This window comes from Haemaphysalis longicornis, unplaced genomic scaffold (genome assembly GCF_048455015.1).
Source record: "Haemaphysalis longicornis isolate Haplotype H1 unplaced genomic scaffold, Haemaphysalis longicornis Haplotype H1 scaffold_2, whole genome shotgun sequence".
Classification (NCBI taxonomy): domain Eukaryota; kingdom Metazoa; phylum Arthropoda; class Arachnida; order Ixodida; family Ixodidae; genus Haemaphysalis; species Haemaphysalis longicornis.
The window spans coordinates 259,873,842-259,894,509 of NW_027526295.1; the positions used below are offsets into that span (position 1 = coordinate 259,873,842).

General features: G+C 47.2%; 2 protein-coding genes across 2 annotated transcripts; both read left to right on the forward strand.

Moving 5' to 3' along the window:
• The first annotated feature begins 604 nt into the window (after positions 1-604).
• On the forward strand, positions 605-1,899 carry Rpl24-like (ribosomal protein L24-like). The gene is made up of 4 exons (XM_077700330.1): positions 605-764; positions 1,045-1,231; positions 1,297-1,360; positions 1,674-1,899. The coding sequence occupies exons 1-4, from the start codon at positions 684-686 to the stop codon at positions 1,834-1,836; spliced, it is 495 nt and encodes a 164-aa protein (XP_077556456.1). The 5' UTR covers positions 605-683; the 3' UTR covers positions 1,837-1,899.
• Positions 1,900-7,277: 5,378 nt separating this feature from the next.
• LOC144170493 (mitochondrial mRNA pseudouridine synthase RPUSD3-like) lies at positions 7,278-19,346 on the forward strand. Its single transcript, XM_077700333.1, has 8 exons — positions 7,278-7,596; positions 7,691-7,750; positions 11,121-11,256; positions 11,826-11,933; positions 13,082-13,169; positions 13,665-13,797; positions 15,311-15,450; positions 18,424-19,346. Exons 1-8 carry the CDS (start codon positions 7,413-7,415, stop codon positions 18,652-18,654), a joined length of 1,080 nt encoding a protein of 359 aa, XP_077556459.1. The 5' UTR covers positions 7,278-7,412; the 3' UTR covers positions 18,655-19,346.
• Positions 19,347-20,668: the final 1,322 nt, after the last annotated feature.

Sequence of the window (20,668 nt, forward strand, 5' to 3'; positions counted from 1 at the left end):
CTCTTAGTCCCGTCCCTGCGCTATTCAACTTCATGCAATGAACCAACTGGCCCAGTTACAAACCCTCCGACGTCTACATCCTCTTGTGTATCCCGTGTACGGTTAACAAGTTTTTGAAAAGGCTGTTTTCCTGCTTTTTTTTTTTTTTGCTCCTTTTTTACCCGAGGAGAAAGTATGGCCTCCTCCGGGTCGGACCAACGCCGCCTGTTTAGTCGTTCATATTTGCGGCGAACAAAAAGCCGCTTTCGTCGCAATACAGTGCCTAGAATCTAGGCACTATAGTTGCAAGAAAGTTTTTCTTCCTCCATGCTTTCATGTCCTTCTCTCTGACAAGCAGAGTTTCAAACTCCCTTACAGATCCATGTGTGAAACTCTACGGAAACTATGATGTTGTGAACTTTGCAAGTACCACTCAGGGATAGACGCCATCACCTCCTTTCTTTACTTTCCCCTACCCTGCAAGACCTCGAGTCATCCTTTCGTAAAAGGTTCATCAAACGATGATCAAACCCTACCATGAAGAAATACAGGAGGACAGGAGGCGATCAGAAAACACACCAAACGTATCATCATCAAGATGGAAAACGAAGTTTCAGCAGTTTCAGTGGTTTCAGCCATATCCACATCCATCCTTATCCATCTGCCACCTTACATGTGCGCCGTAGGGGCGAAGCCTTGCCACAATGCGGATTGAAAAGTGTTACTTTTGCTCATCGCCCATTTATCCGGGGCACGGAATACAGTTTGTGCGAAATGACTGCAAGGTGCGTTACCAAATGGGTGAATTACCTAAGCTCAAAGCCCACCCTGTGACGACATTCAGGCTACTGACACTGGCCGTTGCAGTGGTATCACGAAAGAAACCCAAGGAAGGGAAAAATGATTTATTTGTCGAAACGTCGTGCCAGTTAATAGTAAATTTGCTGCTTTAAACCGCCAAACAACTGAGATGCCCAATACCTACCTTCTGACTAGTTATTGTGCTCGATTTCCGTACCCAGCACTTGACAGGCACGGAAACTACTACCTTGTTTGCTTTTACAGATTTTCAGATTTTGTCGGTCTAAATGCCACAAGCTTTTCAAGAAGAAGCGCAACCCGAGGAAGACGAGATGGACGAAAGCATTCCGCAAGGCTGCTGGCAAAGAGCTGACAGTTGATCCATCCTTTGAATTTGAAAAGCGGCGCAACGTTCCGATCAAGTACAACAGGGAGCTCTGGCAGAACACCGGTGAGAAAGACACCGCCTTTGGGGCCGATCGTTGAGCTATAACTGTATTTTTTTTTCTTCGGCAGTGAAAGCCATTCAGCGGGTCGAGGAAATCAAAGCCAAGAGACAAGGACATTTCGTCATGAACAGGTAAGAGTGAAAAGTTTCGGGGAGAGGCTGTGGCCGGTACGTAGTGGTTGCCGGCTGCGAAGCAAGGAGAGCGGGGTGTCTGTTTCGCAGTCCAGCTGAATGTAGTTAACGTTTGCCGGTGCAGATAAACATAACCTCTGAATATAGTTAACGTTTGCCGGTGCAGATAAACATAACCTCAGAGTGGTGCTGTAGTCTCATGCCGAATACCCACCTGCAACAACAAGCAGTGACTGTTTGACAAGTGCAATGTTCTGTTACAGTTTGCACGTCGTTAGAAAGATGTTGAGCTTGTTTGGTCGCATTGCCGCAGGTTGATGAAGGGGAAAGAGCTGGACAAGCAGCAAGACATACGGGAGGTCAAGCGGGACCTCTGCCTCATCCGGTCTCCAGCGGCTACTCTGAAGAAGAAGGAGGAAGCCATCGTGGAGGTGATCGAAGAACACTCAGACCAAGAAGAAATGGCTGTGGAGTGACCGGCACACCGTGGCTTTTCTTTGTGCTGTGCACGGAAATGATAAAGGGCCCTTACCTAACTATTTTTCTTCTGCTCCTATTTGTGTCGCCAAGTTAAGCACTACTGTGCTTGGTTCACAAACAGTAGGGCATAGGGTAAATTTTGCAAGAAATCTCAAAGCAATGCATAGGTCTGCCAGCACCGTGCAACCTTTAGCCAGAAACTACAGGTACTTTTGAAAATAAGAGGAGCAAGTCAGGGACTTAAAAACTGGTTCAGGGTTCGCACAGGTCCTTGAAAACCTTGAAAACCCTTGAATTTAGAAGTGTCAATTTCAAGGCCTGGAAAGTCCTGGAATTTTTAAATGGTCCTTGAAAGCCCTTGATTTTTCCGGAGAGAACCAATGGCCCTGTCTTTTCACAAGAATTTAAACTGTTTGTCGTGGATTTTAGGTGTTAAAAATGTAAAGAAACATTGTAACAATCAAGTTTCAGTGTATTGCGTGAAATTACAAGTTTGGTGGATTTTCATTATTACAAGACAACATTGGGAGCTGGCACTTGTCAATCCAATCCATATCGCGATACAATCCAGTGAAAGCCTTTTCTCTATTTGGCTAAAGTGAACTAGAAGAATTTGGCATCTTCCATCTAGTCTGTGCCTCATACGCTCCATCTACGTTTGCTTTTACGTACAAATGGTAGACGTGCACATAGTTCCTCCTGCCTTGAAGCAACACTTGCTCGACTTAATTCCAGCTGATTCTCTTGCTGACAAAGCAGGAGATGCAGGCAACATGAACTAAGTTTTGAAATCAAACAGCCTCAGAAAAACACAAAGAAAAAAGAAAAACCTGTAAATACCTGCCATGAAATACAAAAAAATAAAGCTGGGGGAGCATTTACGAACACTTTAGCCCCTATCTAAATGTGCACTAATGTGATTAGGTATTGTGCAATAAAAAACGTTTGCATTGTGTTGGAAAGGTTATAAATAATCCCAGATAAAACATTAGATGGGGACCTTGAAAATGTGTTTTCTGGTCCTTGAAAGTCCTTGAATTTTTGCTTTTGGAACCTGTACGAACCCTGTGGTTGTAGAGTTGGGTTTAGCATAAAATACAATGCTAAGGGACCATTCCTTGCATGTGTATCAAATGTACGGTTTATATTTCTGTAATGAATTCTCGTTAATGGTGGAAACTGATTCCAGCAATTTGGGGTGTCTGTTTTCCGTGGTGATACGTATTGGTATTTATGGACCCTGAGAGTGCCCATTTCGGGGAAAGTATCTTCACCACTGCAGTGCAGAAACTGTGTGAGCGGAAATTATCCTGAAAACATGCACGTTGCCCAACGGGGTTCTTGACTATTATACCATTTGTGGAACTCTGCTCCGGTATCAGGAGTCTGCATGCCCGAAACGTAAATAAAGAGGCAAGCAGGGTGTCTTGATGTGCACACATCAACGCACCCTAAGGGATAGCATATTCACATGGCATTTTGGGGCCATAAACTGAACTTTGCTAAGCTATATTAAGACCCCAGTTGTGGGAGTTAACCAAGCGTGCATACTCGTACTTGGCCTTGATTTGGATGGCAACTATGTAACAGCCATGTCAATGCAGTCTGCAATAAATGCTTGCGAAGATGTTTTCATGCAGTGCGGGAAATTTGACTGGAGCTGATCCACTAAGACACCACTTCGTCTGCACCAAGTTCAAGCCTTGTTCATTCACTGCTGCCTTACACAATGCCTTGCCTTGAAAGAGTCAAGCAGCCCGCTGGAGGTCATCAAATAGCACATAACATTCCGAACCGGACAACTTAGGTGACCCCCGCACCGGAGCTGTCATCAGTACCCTTGTGGACTTCTCGTGCAACAGGCTGCTAGAGAAGTAGCACTGTCTCTCTGTCATTCCAGTTGGGCATTTCATATTTAAACAGCACTTGAAGCAACAACCATAGGTAACAAGAAAAATCCCTCTGGCCCCATGGACAGTATAAGCTCTGTCATGCGCTTTGGTCACAGTGCTGGACTGAATGGACGGCATGCTAAGCAGCAAAGAAGACAACATGCAATGGTAGTTATGTGATGCCATTAAAAACTTGTGCACTCCGTACGTACTTTTCCAGCCGTGATTCCCACACGGAACTTGTAAGCGTTGCAGGTCAAAGGTCGCGACTGTGCAATCTTTGTGTGATAAGCTTTGGTAGGCAAAAATACAAGCGACAGCGACACTTTGGCCAGGCAAATTTAGCAGCAAGCTCAAGCAAACAGCCCTACAGCTAAAAATTTTCAGTGGCAGCTCTGCGCTCTGTGGTGTAGATCTTAAAAAGGGTGTGGAGGTGCAGCTTTTGTTTGTTTTGAAAAATGCGTATTGAGAGTATCTGGGTAGAACCGTGGCAACTGCGTTTGCAGAAATCGCAATTCGACTGGCTCTCTGATGGCTTCGAACTTAGAAAGGTTGCAAGAACCCAAGGTAAGCATTCACTGGCTGTGTGAGTGTGCTTCGAAGCCACTTGTGTGTCGATGAGACATCCCGCACAGCGTTGCATAGATTGGAAAGAGGCTTCAACACCAGCCCCTCATCCAAACTTTACCAGCACTGAAATACGCCCACTATGACGTATTTCCTGTCCTGGTATCATTTCTGCTCATGCAATTCGCCAAAATATAGCTTTGAAGATTGTGTTTTTGTTGTTTATAGCAAACCAGCCTATCACAGAGGGGGTGACAATTACCTGTCATTAAATTAGCAATATAGGTTGAGAGAAGGGAAATTAAATTTCTTTTTCATGTGTGTTGCGATGCGTGTTTATAGAGCATTTACTCCATTTTTATTGGGCATATTTGCACAGAAAGTTGCTGCGCTCGCTGTCTTCTCACTTAGTTTATATTCTAGCGATATCTAGTGCAACGTATATTTCTCTCGAGTATGTGAGAATTTAACACTTGGCTGGTTATCGTACAATCAACATGCATTTTGTAGCTGTCACAAATTAGTGAGGAATTTATTATGGAGCGAATGTTAGTGTTACATCCTGCATAAAGTATTTCCTAGGATGTGCCCTGGTTTGCTTGAAATACACAACGTAGCAATGGAGTTTTCATTAATTTCAAGCAGTGGTGAAAGCCCAATATACTTATCAAGCACACTAGAATACGCATCCAGTCCAGTAATTTTTATGTGGCTCTTGGTGGGTAGGAGCAGAAAAAAAAGGGCCCATCTCCCCACGAGGGGGACTCGAGTAAATGCGTCGCATAGTGGGTGGGTGTATTGCGTTAACGTTTAGTGTTTGGGGAGTTGGTGGTAGTGAATGTGTTGTATCAGCAGCTTCTTGACGTAGTTTGAATGAGTCAAGGATATAAGGTGCATTCGTAGCCTTTCATTCTGTGTCGGTTTTGTTGCGCAGTGGGAAGAGCACCATGTACCTCGCAGTCCGCCCACAGGTAGTGAATGTGTTGTATCAGCAGCTTCTCTTGACGTAGTTTGAGTGAGTCAAGGATATAAGGCGCGTTCGTAGCCTGTGTCGGCTTTGTGGCGCAGTGGGTAGAGCACCATGTACCTTGCGTTCCGCCCGCAGAGTCATGCGATCGAAACCTGGCGCCGGTAAGTATTATTTTTTATATAGTGTAGGGGGAGGGGTACGGACCTGTTGTTGAGAGCGAGGAGGGTAGCGTGATGCGGGAGAGGAGGAGTGGGGGAGAGGGCGCGCCTGCGTGCTGAGCTGTTGCGGACGGACATCGGACGCTACATGTGAGTTAAAGAAATACTCTGCATTTAAGATATTTGTTGACAGGCCAGCAACGTAAACACCAGTGGACGTCCTGTGACATCCTTCTGGGACCCTGTGCATGCCTGGTTTGCAGTCAGTGATGTAGAACACGCATTATCTAAAAGGGCGGCCCAAGGACACCCTGTAGCAATTCTCCAATCAGGATAGAAACCCCAGTGATGAAAACCGTGACTTTCCTCTAGTTGTGGCTCTGCTAAGTCAGGGCTTCAGCACCAAGTCTGACAGCCGCTTTTATGCTGACGACACAGTTGACTCTTTTTAGCCCCAGAAAAGGGACAGAAAAGCTGTGACAACCACTATTGGAGGGAAAGCACTGTCCTTTGCCAGTAGTCTTGAAAGTGGCGTACACTCACACAAGCTATGAACTGGATTGGCTAAACACCACGACTGGGTGTCATACAGGACCCTAGATAACCCATATTGTAAATCTACCAGTGTGCACAAGGCCATCGTCCTCTTCACTCAGTTTTGCTAGCCAAATACCGCAAAGGGCTACCAGCCTTAGTTGTGAGCAGCAACTATTGTCACCCTCAGAACCTTGCTGTTGTCGTCGGGCATCGACTACTTTCTGTGATCCTTACGGTCGCCAGTCTTTCCTCTCATCCTATCTTGCCTTTCCCCGATACCTTAATGCACCAGACCACATAATAAATCCATTCTTACGTGCACTGTCATGCAGCTGGTTCAATAAAACTGCTTTCTAAATAATCTGTGGTGAACATATTGGCGCATTCATGGGTAGCTGAAGCAGCCACAAACAGCCATATGATCACTACCATGCTTCCTTTCAGGCGGTCCTACAGGACAGTGGACTGGAATTGTGGAAACTTCCTACATTCATACCGTTTGCCACCGGAGTCATCCTACATCTCTATGCCTTTGCTTTCTCCTCCCAGCGCAGTTTACTGGCCAGAGCGCCTTTTCAGAATGACTTCTCTGGCTTTCCTTTCATCAAAGTTTGCTTTTCTTCCTGTCGACAAATGGCAAGTAATTTATTTGCCCCCACCATTCTTTTCTTTTCCAGCACTGGCAGAGCTCGGCCAGCACTCCCTAGATAAACTTCGTTGTACCCCACCTTCACCTCCTTTTTTTTTTCCTTTAACTTATATATGGGCGAAAAGTGGCCGGCGTCGTTTGGTGGACAAACACAGAAAGCGTGCGAAGTACAAGAGCGGGTGGAGTGCGGAGGTGAGTGACGCGTACAGCGACAGCCAATCAGCCGCGCGGAAAGGAGTGACGTCAAGTCGAGGCTGCCACTGCATGGTGCAACATAACCTTTTCTTTCCTCCATGTGCAACATGGTGCAAAACCTCCTTGGGTGCAACCACGGCCAAGTTGGTCGTGGATGCAACTAGCGTGACGCTAGATGCAACCAACGGCGGCGTTGGTGCAACATTGCCGTCTCTATGAGTCCGGGGCAGAGTTCTTCAATATATTGAGCAACTCTGCTCAGGCGAGGACCCTCGCTGAGAATACATGTGAAAAACGAATATCAGATTGCCTCTTTGAAAATTTTCTACAATTCAAGCAGTAGTATTAACTCTATGAATGCAAGAGTCCCTTTTACTACGATAGCATTATCATAAGGTTAATTTTAATTTGGAAGCTAGCGCCATTTCTCCCCTATCGGTGCAAGGCAGCTTGTACGAGTTCTAATTGCCATAGCAACGCCCGTAGCCCATACCCCCATACCTCGTGTGGTGTGCCGCTGTAGCGTGTTTTACCAGTGCGCGAAAGTACCGTAGAAATAGTTATTTCTACATGCAAGCACGGTGACCACACCCTCTTCTTCACAATGAAGCATTTGTACCTTTTCGTGCGGACACAGTTTACGAACTCGTTGAGACAGCGAGCTGCGGTGCATGTGCTCGCGAAGGACGAAATGTGTACGGATCAACACGCATACAAAACACTGTACCCGTGGAAGTCGAAAGGCGAATTCGTACGAGAGCTGGTCGGAAACATTTTCTACAACCAAGGTTCGTATGTTGTAGGCAAGCCTGCCCACTGCGTGTGAAATTTGTACTTTCGGATTTCATGCGTAAGAGCCTCGGTCCTTACTCTTTGTTGCAGAAGGACTGATTGCTCTGAGCAAACCGTACGGAGTTCCGGCGACTTTCCCCAAGGAAGCCAGTGAGTTGTCACCATAATAGTTGCGATGATGGAAACTGGGGGCTATGATGGGACCATAATTAATCGACTTGGTCCGCACTTTCTGAATGAGCGCAGCGCAGGTTTTGCGGCTGCAGAACCGCTCCTGCACTTTTTTCGCCTGCCTTGATCTGCGCCTCCCTTCTTGGAAGTGCAAGGAAAGCCGGCTGTGAACTTATCCTGCACTCACTTGCACCCTTGTGAAATAGAAGAGAAACGTGAAGGTGCCGCGATACACTTGAATGTCAAGGAGGCGCTCTGAATATTCAGTGGGGCAATTGGGGGTCCGCTCGTTTCACCTGCACCACGAGATCCACAGCCTTTCGTTCAGTGGTGCAGCTCGCGTCACCTGAACTGCGCCGTTCGATTCACTGGTGGTGCCGACGGGGGCAGGACGAGTTATGGCTTTGCCTCCACTCGATCCATGCCGAGGAGGTAGTAGTTGTAAGTGATTTATTGAGAAATAAGAAACGGAGAGTTCAACCAAGGATATTATTGTGCCCATATAAGGGCACACCTTCATTCAACTTGGTGAGGGGGGAGGGGGTAAAGGTACAGTGGTTGTGAGAGAAATGAAAGAAAAGAATTAAAAGTAGTTAAAAAGGAGAGAAAAAAAAGTAGTTGAAATGGTTTTAGTCGGGGTGGCTAGAGGCGTTGGTTCAGCCCCGTGGCCTTGAGGAGGTGCAGAAGCAGACGAAAAAAGTGCAGGTCTGGTTCAGCTGATTACTGAGGATGGTGGAACCAGCTTTGCACCGCTGTGAACTGGTTCAAGAGGTGCAGTCTGAATCGTGCAGACCCAGGGTCTCCATGGAGCTTGTACACCTTTGATTTATATTTACACAAATTATGGATTGTTCTAATATGTAATCATTTATAATCATGCCTTAAGATACTCTAAAAGCGCACAAGGCAGGCAGTGCTCTTGTTTTTTTAGTTTCCCTTCGTTGTCCCGCTGTCAGTTCACACTTAAGTGTCACCATCGCCTCCTGTATTTTACATACAGGAGGCGATGGTTTAACTCATGGGTGTGTACCAACTAGCACGTTTCTTCATTTTTCCTTGTCAGAGTTAAATTTAACCTCAGTCTAAGTGCAGGTGGTAGCTTAATCAATGGAAGCAATAAAGTCTGAGAAGAGTATGTGTGTGTACAGTAAACCCTTATTATAACGAAGTCATCAGGCCACTTGTTTAAAAGCTGGGATAATTTGATCTCGATGTACAGTAGGGCAGACAGTGAAACACCACTTACGTCAATAGAGATGCGAATGACTTTACTGCTGCAGCAAGATACAGGTGAATTAATTTGCAACATTTGACCCCGGATGCCTGACTACAGATTGCTCAAAGTGCCTGCTGCAGATCCATGTGTAAAGGCCCGTTTCTTGGTCATTCTTGTCCCGGCTTGTGCTTGCTGTGGATGTTACATTTTGCGGCAGGGTCAGTTGCATACATCAAACCTAATGCATATCGGTTATCCACAATAAGCAAATGCTGAGTGAGTTTATTTATACGCCTAATAGGCTTCTTGACGCCTGCATTTATGGCGAAAAAAGAAAACACAAGGGCATGCCCAAGCAGACACTCCAAATTGGGGAAATGGTAATCCAGGGAGCAGTAATGGCCCGTCCCAGGCACTGTCTTGCCGCGGGAGCGGAGTGTGAGCGCACACATTGGCACCCGTACTTGTGCTACACCAGCATTTGAAAGAACATTCGAATCGAATGGCCTTCGAAATTTCAAATGCCATTTGAACTGGTATTCCGCCAGCCTACACAATTCTTTGTTTCCGCATTCACCTGCCATTACTGCGGCCCTGTTTCCTTGACAAAAATTTAATTTTAGAGTTAAAATAGGCGAAAAAGCAATTATTAGTGATCGAATATATAACAATTTACCAGTGTGCACAAAACATGCACTAAGAGCTAGTTTCTTTTTCTCTTTCTTTTTTCGCACTGCCGGTGTTGAGTACCAAGTTACCTTGTAATCGTAGAACGAGAGGTAGAGAACAGCAACGAAAGAAAAATTAAGAGAGCGCTCTTTACGAATGAAGTTTTACTCGCAAATAACTGTTCTTGTAATTGCAGCATGTGGAAACCCTGCCCGAGAGTACGGGCGTTTGCGTTTCAAAGGCCTTTGAGAGCCTCAAAGGTTGTTGGTGGTGCTCCTTTTGACTCAAATGGCACTTCAACCAAGTGCCTCTGAAAAACGTCGTGTAGCAGCGCCAAGGTGGCATTTGAGCCAAATCACATTTGACTCAAAGGCCCTCGAAACGCTTGTGTAGCACGGGTATAACACAAAAGCATGAGCAGAAATAGACTAGAGACGCACCCCGGGAATTCAACTCTGAGCTTACCAGAAAAAAGGTAGATAGAATTACAAATGTGCTGAAACAGCGTAGCTGTGGTTGTCTTGTGTCGGCTTGAACGTCAGCGGCCGCTCGCCCTATAACGGCAGTGCCGTCACCACACAAATTCTACGGTCAGAGGCTCCCTACTGTAGCGGGAGGGAGAGGAAGCTGCCCCTGCGAGGCCATTGCGCCCTGTATCGGTGGGTGTGGGAACCGGTTTCTGTGATGCCGCCGGCAAGTCTGGGAACCTGCCCCCGCGCACAAAGAAGAAGACAGGAGGGGAAACGGCACTTCCTTTGGCGGCCAGATAGTGTCTCAAGCGTTTGGCATCTGTCGCAAGAGAAGACATTGCATGGCTGCCGCAATCGGCATTTCACTGCGCAGACCCGGAATGAATTGTGGCCGCTATCACTTCATCTGCCAGATGCTGCTACCCCTCCTTTGCCGTCGCAGCTACGGAGCTTTGTAGTCCGCGTTTGTTTTCATTGTGACATTATCTGGTCGCTTGCCTGCGCTTGTCGCTATGGGCCATTTTTCCTCCTATATATATATTCTTGCTTTGTGCCCCTGTGTGACGCACGACCGACAGGAGACGGACAAAAAGGCTCGACCTACAACTGCTCTGCTGTTAAAAACATGGCTGGATAGGGATGTGGTTCTTGTTCTGTCCCTGACTAATTCATAGTCATTGCCATTGCAATAATCTTATGGTCCTTATAGGTTTTAATAGGTCTTTATGGTTTAATGGAATTCAGCTGGGACTGATTCCGCTGAAGTGCCATGCCACTGTGTGAATGGCCCACCTAATCTGCAGTGGAGCGCAACTGCAACTCCTATGTTAGAATTAGTGCACTGAGAAATGCATTCTATCTTTCATTGGAAAGTGCTAATCAAACATTTGTTGCAGTAATGTGCACATTTGACATACCATTTGACCAGTTTCAGTATCCAGTGTACATTTGTGTGCATTTACAGTGGTGCGGTTTCGTGTGTGTGCAATTTCAGAAAACCGTGGGATGGTCAAACGGCAACTTTACGCTTCGGGCCTTGGTGATGCCCCTTTCAGCTTAGAAGATGCGTGCAATGATTTGGCCATCCATTTAAATGTGGACCACGTTATCGTCATGAGGTCGCCAGAACGGTACGTGTGGTTCGTTGAATCAGTCCCTTTGTTGTTGGCAGAGTGGTAAAGCATCGTTCTAGTAGATTACTCTCTCGAATACTTGGGCACTGCTCACGGGTTGTAGTTACTATGCTCAGCAGCAGAAAGGCACCGTTTTTCTGTGACACGCTCTCGCCTGAGGGTGAGAGAAAAATGCAGACATCATGCTGTAGCTAGTGCTGTCACCACATTTTTGGTTTGTTTCTGCTAAAGTTGGAAAACTTTTTTTCGGGCGAGATTGGTGTGGTGGGCACGGCTTTGTTTTGGCAGTCATAGCTCGAGACAGCAATATGACCATGAATGAAAAGGTGCTGTCAGGTTAGTCAGGTGGCTGAGCTAAAATACAAGTGCACCAAAATTGGTTTGGGCATGCCCTGCTGAGTGATTTTTTGTATTCAATTTGGCCGAGCTAAAAGCTTTTTGGCCAAGCATAGAGCCAACGTTCTCAATGGTCTGTGCACACACAGTCAGCTCATAGGGTGACTTGGGTGACTTGTGCCTTCCTTGTTAACTGTGAGTGCAACCTTGTGTCATTCGGTGTCTGCCAGGTATGCAAGTGGGGTGACCATCTTAGTGTCCAACGAGCTTGCCGCCAGGAAAGTCCACAAAGCTCTCTTGCGGGCCAAGCCTATGAAGATACCACACATCACAGCATGGTGAGCCTGCACCATTATCGGCCCTGCTTGCAGGTGCGCCTCTGTCACCAAAGGGGAGCTTCAGCAGGGAGAACAAATGAGTTGCAGGCACAGAACATGGTGGACAATAATGATAGAGACGTGACTCCTAGAATAATCCTTTCTAAGAAAGAAATTCTCCATTGTCTGGCAAAGTTGATTGATTGATTATGAGGTTTAACGCGCCGACGACAGGCGATGAGGCGTGCCATAGTGGAGGGCTCCCTGTTAATTTTGACCACCTGGGGATCTTTAACGTGCGCCGAAATCCTGAACACACGGACGTTTTTGCTTTTCACCTCCATCAGAAAAGCTGCTGCCACGGTCGGGAATTGAACCCATGACCTTGGGCTCAGCAGCACGCCATAGCCACTGAGCCACTGCGGCGGGTCATCTAGCAAAGTCGTTTAAAGCTTGTTAATATGGGGAAAGAGAGGGCTGGATGTGATACATACTGCATTTTTCACTGGTGCTTTCAGCGATTGTTTAACCTATTTGGTGCCTGTCACAGTGGCTCAGTGGCTAAGTCATGCTGCTGAGCCCAAAGATACGGGATCGATCCCATCCGCGGTGGCCACTTTCCAGATGGAGGCGAAAAGCAAAAATGGCTGTGCGTCAAGATTTTGGTGTGCGTTAGAGGTCCCTAGGTGGTCACTCGCAACCACGTGGTGGTGCAATCTGACTGGGTTTAAAATAGTTGGTCGATTTGGTGACTAAACACAGCGACCCTGCTGTCTTGATGTTTTTGGCTGGCTGGCTTTTTGTAGTATGAACCACCCATAACAAGCACTTGGGTGCAGCTTTTGGTGGGCAATGTGTCAACGACGTGATGTTAAGTGATAGTACTAGTGGCCAGTGGGTGAATCACTTCTGGGTGTCCAGTGGCATCACTTTGCACTAATTTTTATTTGCAGAACACTGTGTGCAGCATCAACTGAGTAACATTGAAGTTAGAAAAGTTTTTTGTGTGACGCATGCCATTCATCATAGTATAATCCAATAGCAGCTTGTGCAGAGCCACAGGAAGGGGTTATCCGGAGTTGTCATAGGGACTGGAGGCATCATGGCTCTTGTGGTGCTGTGATGCATGCAAGTCCCTCCCCTGAGACCGTACTTTGTTCTGTGTTCAGGGTCATCGCCAAGGGCTACCCACTGCAGAGCAGTGCCAAGGAGAAAGTTGCCATGAAGCTTGTGCCAGTGGGAGGCGATGAAAAGCGGGTAAGTGTGCCTGTGCAGTGCTGGTCCCCATCTGGCCAGCCGATGTGCTTAGGGAAGTTCCTGAATGAACAACAACAGAAGACTGAAGTAGGAAATCACTTTTTTGTTTGTCGTTAGCCACTTCCGTGCTTGATAGTTTGGTGCGGTACATTTTGCTGTCAAATCAGCAGAGGCAAGCGCTGTTCTCAGTGCTGGCTTAACATGCTGGGGTGAATAGCACGGTTCTGATTGTAGTCTTATTCTCATACCTTTTACGAGCAATTGTTCAGATAGAACAAGTTTTAGATTATATCTTGGTTGTGTTCAGTGCTAGGAAAAATGCACTGCAGGTTTGGGCAGAGCTGAATCACAGTGTAATGCAGCGCAGGTCACAAGAAGATAGAAGTGAGGCACACCACGCTTGATTTCTGAAGAAGCTTGTATTGCATGGGAGCACGTGAAGTGAGCAAATGCTGGCCGTCCTTGTTGGCTTCACCAGGCTCCTTACCGTGGCAGGTGGAGGTGCTGCGTGAATTCAGCAACAATGCTGTCAAGGGTCGGCTGGTGAAGACTGTCTTTGCTGAGTTCGAGACCCTGTGCAAGGACACGGGCACCGCCACGAGCCTGCTTCAGGTGGCCACGTCCAATGGTGAGGCCTGATGCTGCAGAAGGCACGCCTCTTCTTTTCTCCATGGAGGGTGGATGAGTGCTGTGCTTCTTCCACCGCACACTTTCCTGGACGGTCTCAAGGAAACGGCCGTGGCTGCCTGTGCAGCCTTTCTATGGGAACCCATGCTGGGAGGCAGGGGCTGGATGCTGTTAACCCTTTCAGGGTCACGGACGTACGTCTTCTGCAAACACCTCCAAAATGGTCAATAACGTATATGTACGTCATCGCCTGTATGTTTAAAAAGCACGCCTTTTTCACCAACTTCTCTTGCTTGGCATGTGCTGCCACACTGCAGAAATACATCAAATTATTTTCTTGCACCGATGGCGCTGCTTTTTATTTTTTATGATTTACTTCAGCGGTGCACTGGCTATCGCTTCCGCATCCGGTAACGAGGGGGCGCGCTGGGTATCATTCACCGGGCGCCTCTCGCTTCTTGCGCCTGCCACAAACCAAGGGTGCCTGCGAAACTGATGAGGCTCTTTTCTTTTTTTTTTTTTTTTTTCTATTTCATAGGAGCGGTGCGCCGTCTATCGCTCGCGCATCTGGCTGCGCGCGCACGCGTCCTGCGGCTAGTTTTGGTATCGTCCTCCGGGCGCTTCCCACTTTTTGCGCCTGCAAAACTGATGTCTATCTGATTTCGATTCACTCAAAAGGTGCCGGCTTGTTACTCTCTCGTTTTTATTTAGAATTTTTCTTGTGTTACTCATGAATAAACCACACATATGTAACAACACAAATGATTTTTTTGTCACTTTTTGGTCACCCTAGAAAAATTACGACAATTTTTTCTTGAAATAGATTCATCCCTGGGCGGTCGCATTTGGTGAAAAAAATTCGACCCTCAAAGGGTTGATCTCAGCCAGTTTCTGCCAAGCAGAGAGATGCTAGAGGTGCACTTCCAGGCATGTGTGCACATGCGAGTTCAAGTGCTGTAAATGACGGGCACTTGTTCTTTGACTTCACAGCCAGGAGACTGGAGATTTTTCTTGTGCCCGTAGGGCAATTGGGGACAGTGGCAGTGCTGAGCTCCGAACATGATTTCTGCCTGGTTCAGTGGGTCTGAAGTTGAAGGGCGAGCTCCACCATAGGCTGGTTGCGAGGCCATGCCTGTGCCTTTTCCCCTTAATGTCGAGGCACTGATCTCGGAAGCTTGTACCAAATTACACACTTATTGAGCCTCCGAATGCCATGTTGGAGTCATCGTCAAAGAGCCAAAGGGGTCATCCATTTGCTTCAGCTTGTGTTTTCAACACCAGAGGGCAGGAGGTCTAATATTTGTAGTCTTGAGTCTTGTGGGCCCAATTCTGAAAATTGGGATTTAAAAATGACAGCCTGCCTGTGCAATGCTGTCGATGGCAACATCTGTTGGCAATGATCTGTTTGCTGTAGTTTGGACAGTGACAGTGAGGCTTAGCGCATTGAATCAGTCAAATTCTGCTGCTGCTGCTGGCATTGTCAGGGTGGCGTCACCGTGCATCCTTCCCTGCAGTGCACCAGCACTTTGTGCGTGCCTACGTGGCCAGCCTGGCGTCGTGTGTGCTGGGTGACTGGGGTGCCTCCAACTGCACCGACCTGGCGGGTCGCCCCATCGTGCTGTCCCCCACTGCAGCAGCCGCTGCCAGGCCACAGGTGGGTGCACCTTCCGCCAGCTCTGTCATGCCTCTTCGTACCTTCTCTATCCTGGGAAAGAGAAAAACCAGGCAGGTTATGGCTCACAAGGGTGGCAATTCAAACCGGGCAGCCTACTGTGCACACACATGTAACAAATGCCGTAAAGCACAGCTCGCAGTACGAAGTGACAAGTAGGTAATAGCGGTGTGTTTTATCTTGAGAGCATAAGAACCAACCGTGAAAACAAAATGCAAGAAGTTTAGTGAGGATGTTAAACCCACTCTAAAGCTGGCGAACTGCTGAGTGCAGCGGCAGTGTCCAGATTGCCAAGGTCGGCATTTCTTTGGGCTGCAGACTTAAAGAGAAGAAACCTGGGCCCGCTTGCTCGAAGCCCAATAAGACAGACTTATTTGCAGTCTAATTTTATTGGCAGACCGATTTATTTGGGGTCTTATGTTCCCTAGGCCATAAGACGCTTTCCGGAAACTTATAAGACAGCGAATGCTACTCTAAATAAGATTGCGATAAGACTGTGATAAGCCTGCTCCATGCAGTCTTATTCACAGACTTCTGCAGACCCGCCCTGGAGGGCTATTTGCATCCGTGTGGGAGACGAGGAACCCGGAACCCACTCGTGACTAATTCCTCACAAGACAAAACGTGCATCAAGGCTGCACCAATGTGACATCATACTCCGGTAGCTTAACGTTACGCGAGCTGTCATGAGTGGCAATTAGGAGTCCGCACACGACGGGCAGTCTGCTTAGCCGACGATTGAAGTCATCTGTTCAGCATCGCTTAGCAGGCAATTTCGCAACAGCTGCGCTGCTTAGCAGACAATTTCGAAACGGGCCATAGGTTCATGACTCATGCCCCGGGCACCCGCTGCCTGCGCAGGGCCGCTTTCGCGCAGAGAAAGCATGGGGAGAGCATACACTGCTTGCCGCCAGAAATGGCGCAGAGAGGCCGCGTCACGTGAGTTGGCCCGTTACTGGTTATTGTAAATGATTCGTAATAAACCGCGCGATAGGCCGACTTTATAGATTTGTACCGATAATGGTTCAAAACAAATGCTTGCTCTTGGCCAGCTACGCCAAAGCGACAGCATTTTTGCCGCATTCCCCGCTCTTCCCTGTTGCCCCTCCTGTGCACGTCTAGGTACCCACTGTCCCTATAGCCTTCAGTAAGATGGCTCTGTAGCCTAGCTCGTGCGCTTTCGAGAAAGCGAACTGTCTGAATCTTATTCGCGAGCTTGTTGAAGTTTGTGAATAAGACTGCACATAAGCATGTTTGCTTGAGCAAAAGGGCCCTATTATTCAGTTCACCTGAGTTTCCAAGAAAGAATCAGAGGATTTGAGGTGGCATTGTAGTGACCATTATACGAGCAATACGTGTCTAAATTTGATCACGAGATTTAAAGCTGGAAATGTAGGTGCTATAAATATATACTCTACATTCTAGTAGCTCACTCTTTCTGTGCAAGAAGTGAGGAAAGGAACTAATAAGAGAGCTTCAGTGGTTGAGCACATTTCTACGATGAATTATAATCATGTCAATGAATATGTTTGTCGATAGCAAAAGCACTGATGTCAGTAAATGGAATGAGTACGAAGTTTTAGGGGCTGGACAACAAATCCCTATCTTGAATTCACGGCTTGCATTATGACATTGGCAAAAGATTACAAAGGTGTGTAAGGCAAGTCGTCTTATCTTGTCTTCATGTGTGGCATTTTGCTGCTGTGGTGCTATTGCGAGAAGGCAGATAACAATTCCCCCCTCCACCCCTTCCAGCATATGAATAAGAAGTGTAGAAGAAAATGGATAGCTTTGTGCCTATGTTGGCGTGTTTTTAAATAAACTTTAAGGTTTCCAGGTGCAACCCAGGGTGCCAGCAGTAAGGGAAAAGATATTTGCAAAAAAAAAAAAAAAAGGAGAACTCCTAATGAGAAGACTTAGTCAGAACTCGATCTAATGAAATCTGATCTCACGAATTTCCCAATCTAACGAACAAATTTGGATTCCCCCACAAGTGCCTATACGGCTCAATGCTTTTGTGAACTCGAGCTAACAAAAATAGAACAAACAGACGCATTTTAAAAAGAGCCATTTTGAATGTGTTTCGTCAGAGCACCGCAAAGATTATTGCGCTACGTCAGAAAAAAAAAGCAAGGCATCTAGTTTCGTTTTTACGGAGCCCAACGAGGTAAACTCAGCAGTCCTGTGGCTGTAGACCACGACTGCCTCCCACCCAGCATGCTTTCCAGAATCTTGAAAGGAAAGGGCCAGATTTCCCCTGCCACTTCGTATGGAACTGCAGTGAAGAAAAAGAACCTTAAGACCACAGCACACGAGAAGTTGGAGGAAGCCCTGTTTACATGGTTCAAGGATATGAGAGCCAAGAATGTCTCGCTCAGCTCAGAAGTGGTACAGCAAAACGCGCTGTATTTCATGCGTCTGCTGGGGTGCTGCGACTTCAGGGCAAGCCCTGGCTGGCTTATTAGTTTTACCGCGGACTTTCGGCGCATTGTTAATCGGCAGGCAAGCGCCGCGGCCACCGCAATTACAATGCTACTGTAGCTGCAGGGACGCACCTTCCCTTAGACATGGAATTTATGGAATCAACTGCTTAGAAAATGACAGTCCCGATTTTATGAAGTTCGTGATTTAATGAATTCGCAGTTCCCAGTGGCTTCGTTAGATCAGGTTTTAACTGTATCAAGATAAATGTGGCATCTTTTTTGTTCCCCTGTGGCTTTCTTTTGAAGAAAGCATGTCCTCTTCACGGTCTCTTCAAAAGTTGGCGCACTCGGTTAACTTTTTACTGGTGATGCACTTTGTTGCCTTCACCTGGCTCCCACAATGTGTGGCGGTCTTGCTGCAACAGGGATCTTGCTGTCCTCTTGGGCTCCCCTGGGAGTGCGGTGTATGTGAAATCCAGGATCAGTGAGTGAGGCGGGTGTGCCCCAACCAGTCGGTGCACAATGTCTGCAGGTCCTGGCGGCGGCGGTGTGCCAGCGGCTGGGCATCAGCCCCACGCAGCAGCGGATGGTGCCCACCATGGTGCACTACCGGAGTCTGCTGCTGCCCCACTACCATGCGGGGGGCCAGCCTCTGCTTTTGGCCGACCCGGGGCTGCCGCGCCACTTCAGCTGGACCCTGGACAGGCTGCAGCTGTGGCCGCCTCGACAGGGACAGGAGCCGAACAAGGGGAGCGCAGCATAGAGCGTCGTACTAGTAGTAAATACTGGAGGGAAATCTGGTGCCGATGTCTTGACGAAGTGCGCATCAGTGAGCGTCCCTTTGTGCATCTGGTGGGAACGTCCCACCTGTCCTTGACATGGTGCATGAACAGGCTGAAGAGTTACCTGTGGCTGCAAAAATTACTTCAAGTTGTTTAACTATTCGAAAAATGCAGCTCCAGGAGATTTATTTGTCAGAAAATATCTGGAAGCCGCTTTCTTCTTACAGTGGACACCAGTAGGCTGATGGTGATATAACACTGTGCTATAATCTCACCAGCACACAAGTCTGTGTGAAATTCTACAGTATACATAAATATAATGCAGCAACTTTCAGCATTACTGCTAGTATGCAGGCAAATAGGCTTATGCAGGATACGTTGTTTCTAAATGTAAGCGTTGTTAAATTTTGAAATACTTCGGCCCACATTTTACCACACTACTGCAATGTTGCCGTACACTATATATGCGCAAAAAACAGCCAAGCTTGTGCTTGTGCAACTTCCATACTAGCATATGCCATTCGAGAGTCCATTGTGCAAGCTCATTTGAATTGTATAGGTGACATGGTAATCTTACTATGGTGTATTGCCTCACCGAATGAAGCACCGATACCACGTGCAGTGCTGGGACCTGGTCAAATGATGAAGAGAATAAAGAAACAGTCTCAAGCAATGAATTGCCATGGTCTGACTTGTGTCCGCAGTTTCTCACTAGACAACATTTTTGGGAAATGATTATTCGTGCTGTCCTTGTACCATTCTTGCTGATTCTCCATCAAGCCTGCTGCTGCAATGAGCGTTTTGTGCCTGCAATTGTCAACGCCTTTTCTGCTAATGCTGGGCCGCTCTGCCATGCCATGTGAGCGAAGCAATGGGCACAGGCGTCCGACCAATACATGACGACATCTGGCGCTTCTGAGCTTCCTGCAAAATGTGCAAGGCTGCTCTACTGGACTGCCTCGGTTTGGAAGGGTGGCATGTCTTGGCTATTTTGATGCCCACGGAACCTCCAACTTACACCCACCGGGATGAATGCGACATCGCAGTGTGTACCCTAATAAAGCACTGTGAAATGTCGGCAGGTGTCTTAGCTGCGCATCGCCCTTCCTGCTGTTGTGCAGACTCCTGGTAGGTGAAACACTGAATAACTATGTGATTGCACTGTGAAGCCTTATTGAAGCACGTGGTTTTACTGCTCAGGATGATGAAATGGTCCAAGAGCTGCAAGTGGGAAAACTGCGAGCTTTCACTTTCGTCAGTAGAAGGTTCATCGCCTGCTCTTTGGCAAGCTCTGAGCGAGCAGCATGAACAAGCTTGACAGGAAGATGAGCAGCTTGCTCGAGATGAACTCTTTATTTAACATGTAGGACTAACTCGATTTTGGAGTGGTTCATCGGGTAACGAAATGTACGCTCGGGAAAAGCTACATGTTACCATTGCAGGTCTGTCACGCAACTTGCCAACAGTGCCGAATTTACTGCAATAAAGAGTGTCATCATTGTGCCAAGGTTGGCCATTTGCATTCTGTTTGCAAGTAAATTAAGGCATATTCTACAGAAAGGCAACTGCAACGGCATCTTTGCAGTCATAGACATAGAGGGCAATTGCTGTTCCTGATTGACACAGGATATTGAGTGTACATAGTCACCAAACATCAAACCTTGTTTGAGGGATGCTGTGTTGCATCCACTGCATTTTTTATGTAGAAGTGCTTGCTTGCTTGCACCCATCCCATCTTCATTTCAGCTGTGATGAGTGTGGAAGCATCAGAGTTTGCAGCTACCGACCTTGAAGCTCTGAAGGTGCCAAGTCTTGGGTGTCTGGCTGAGTGTGAACCTTTTCGGACTGAGTTCACAAGGCCGAGAAGGCCAGTTGTAGTAGAGTCTGGTAGAGTTGTAGACACACCACAATGGTAAGTGTCGTCTGCTGTGACAAAGCGCGCGCTCCGCGACTTTTGTTGTTAATTTACATAATTTGCTTTTATTTTGTTGCGTG

What these genes read in the sequence shown, in the direction of transcription:
- Rpl24-like (XM_077700330.1), top strand. Translation starts at nt 684, where the DNA reads ATGCGGATTGAAAAGTGTTACTTTTGCTCATCGCCCATTTATCCGGGG. An exon ending in TTGTGCGAAATGACTGCAAG is followed by an intron (nt 765 to 1,044) that starts GTGCGTTACCAA and finishes TTGCTTTTACAG; the next exon opens with ATTTTCAGATTTTGTCGGTC. An exon ending in GGACATTTCGTCATGAACAG is followed by an intron (nt 1,361 to 1,673) that starts GTAAGAGTGAAA and finishes GCATTGCCGCAG; the next exon opens with GTTGATGAAGGGGAAAGAGC.
- LOC144170493 (XM_077700333.1), top strand. Translation starts at nt 7,413, where the DNA reads ATGAAGCATTTGTACCTTTTCGTGCGGACACAGTTTACGAACTCGTTG. An exon ending in GACTTTCCCCAAGGAAGCCA is followed by an intron (nt 7,751 to 11,120) that starts GTGAGTTGTCAC and finishes GTGCAATTTCAG; the next exon opens with AAAACCGTGGGATGGTCAAA. An exon ending in TCAGGTGGCCACGTCCAATG is followed by an intron (nt 13,798 to 15,310) that starts GTGAGGCCTGAT and finishes CCTTCCCTGCAG; the next exon opens with TGCACCAGCACTTTGTGCGT.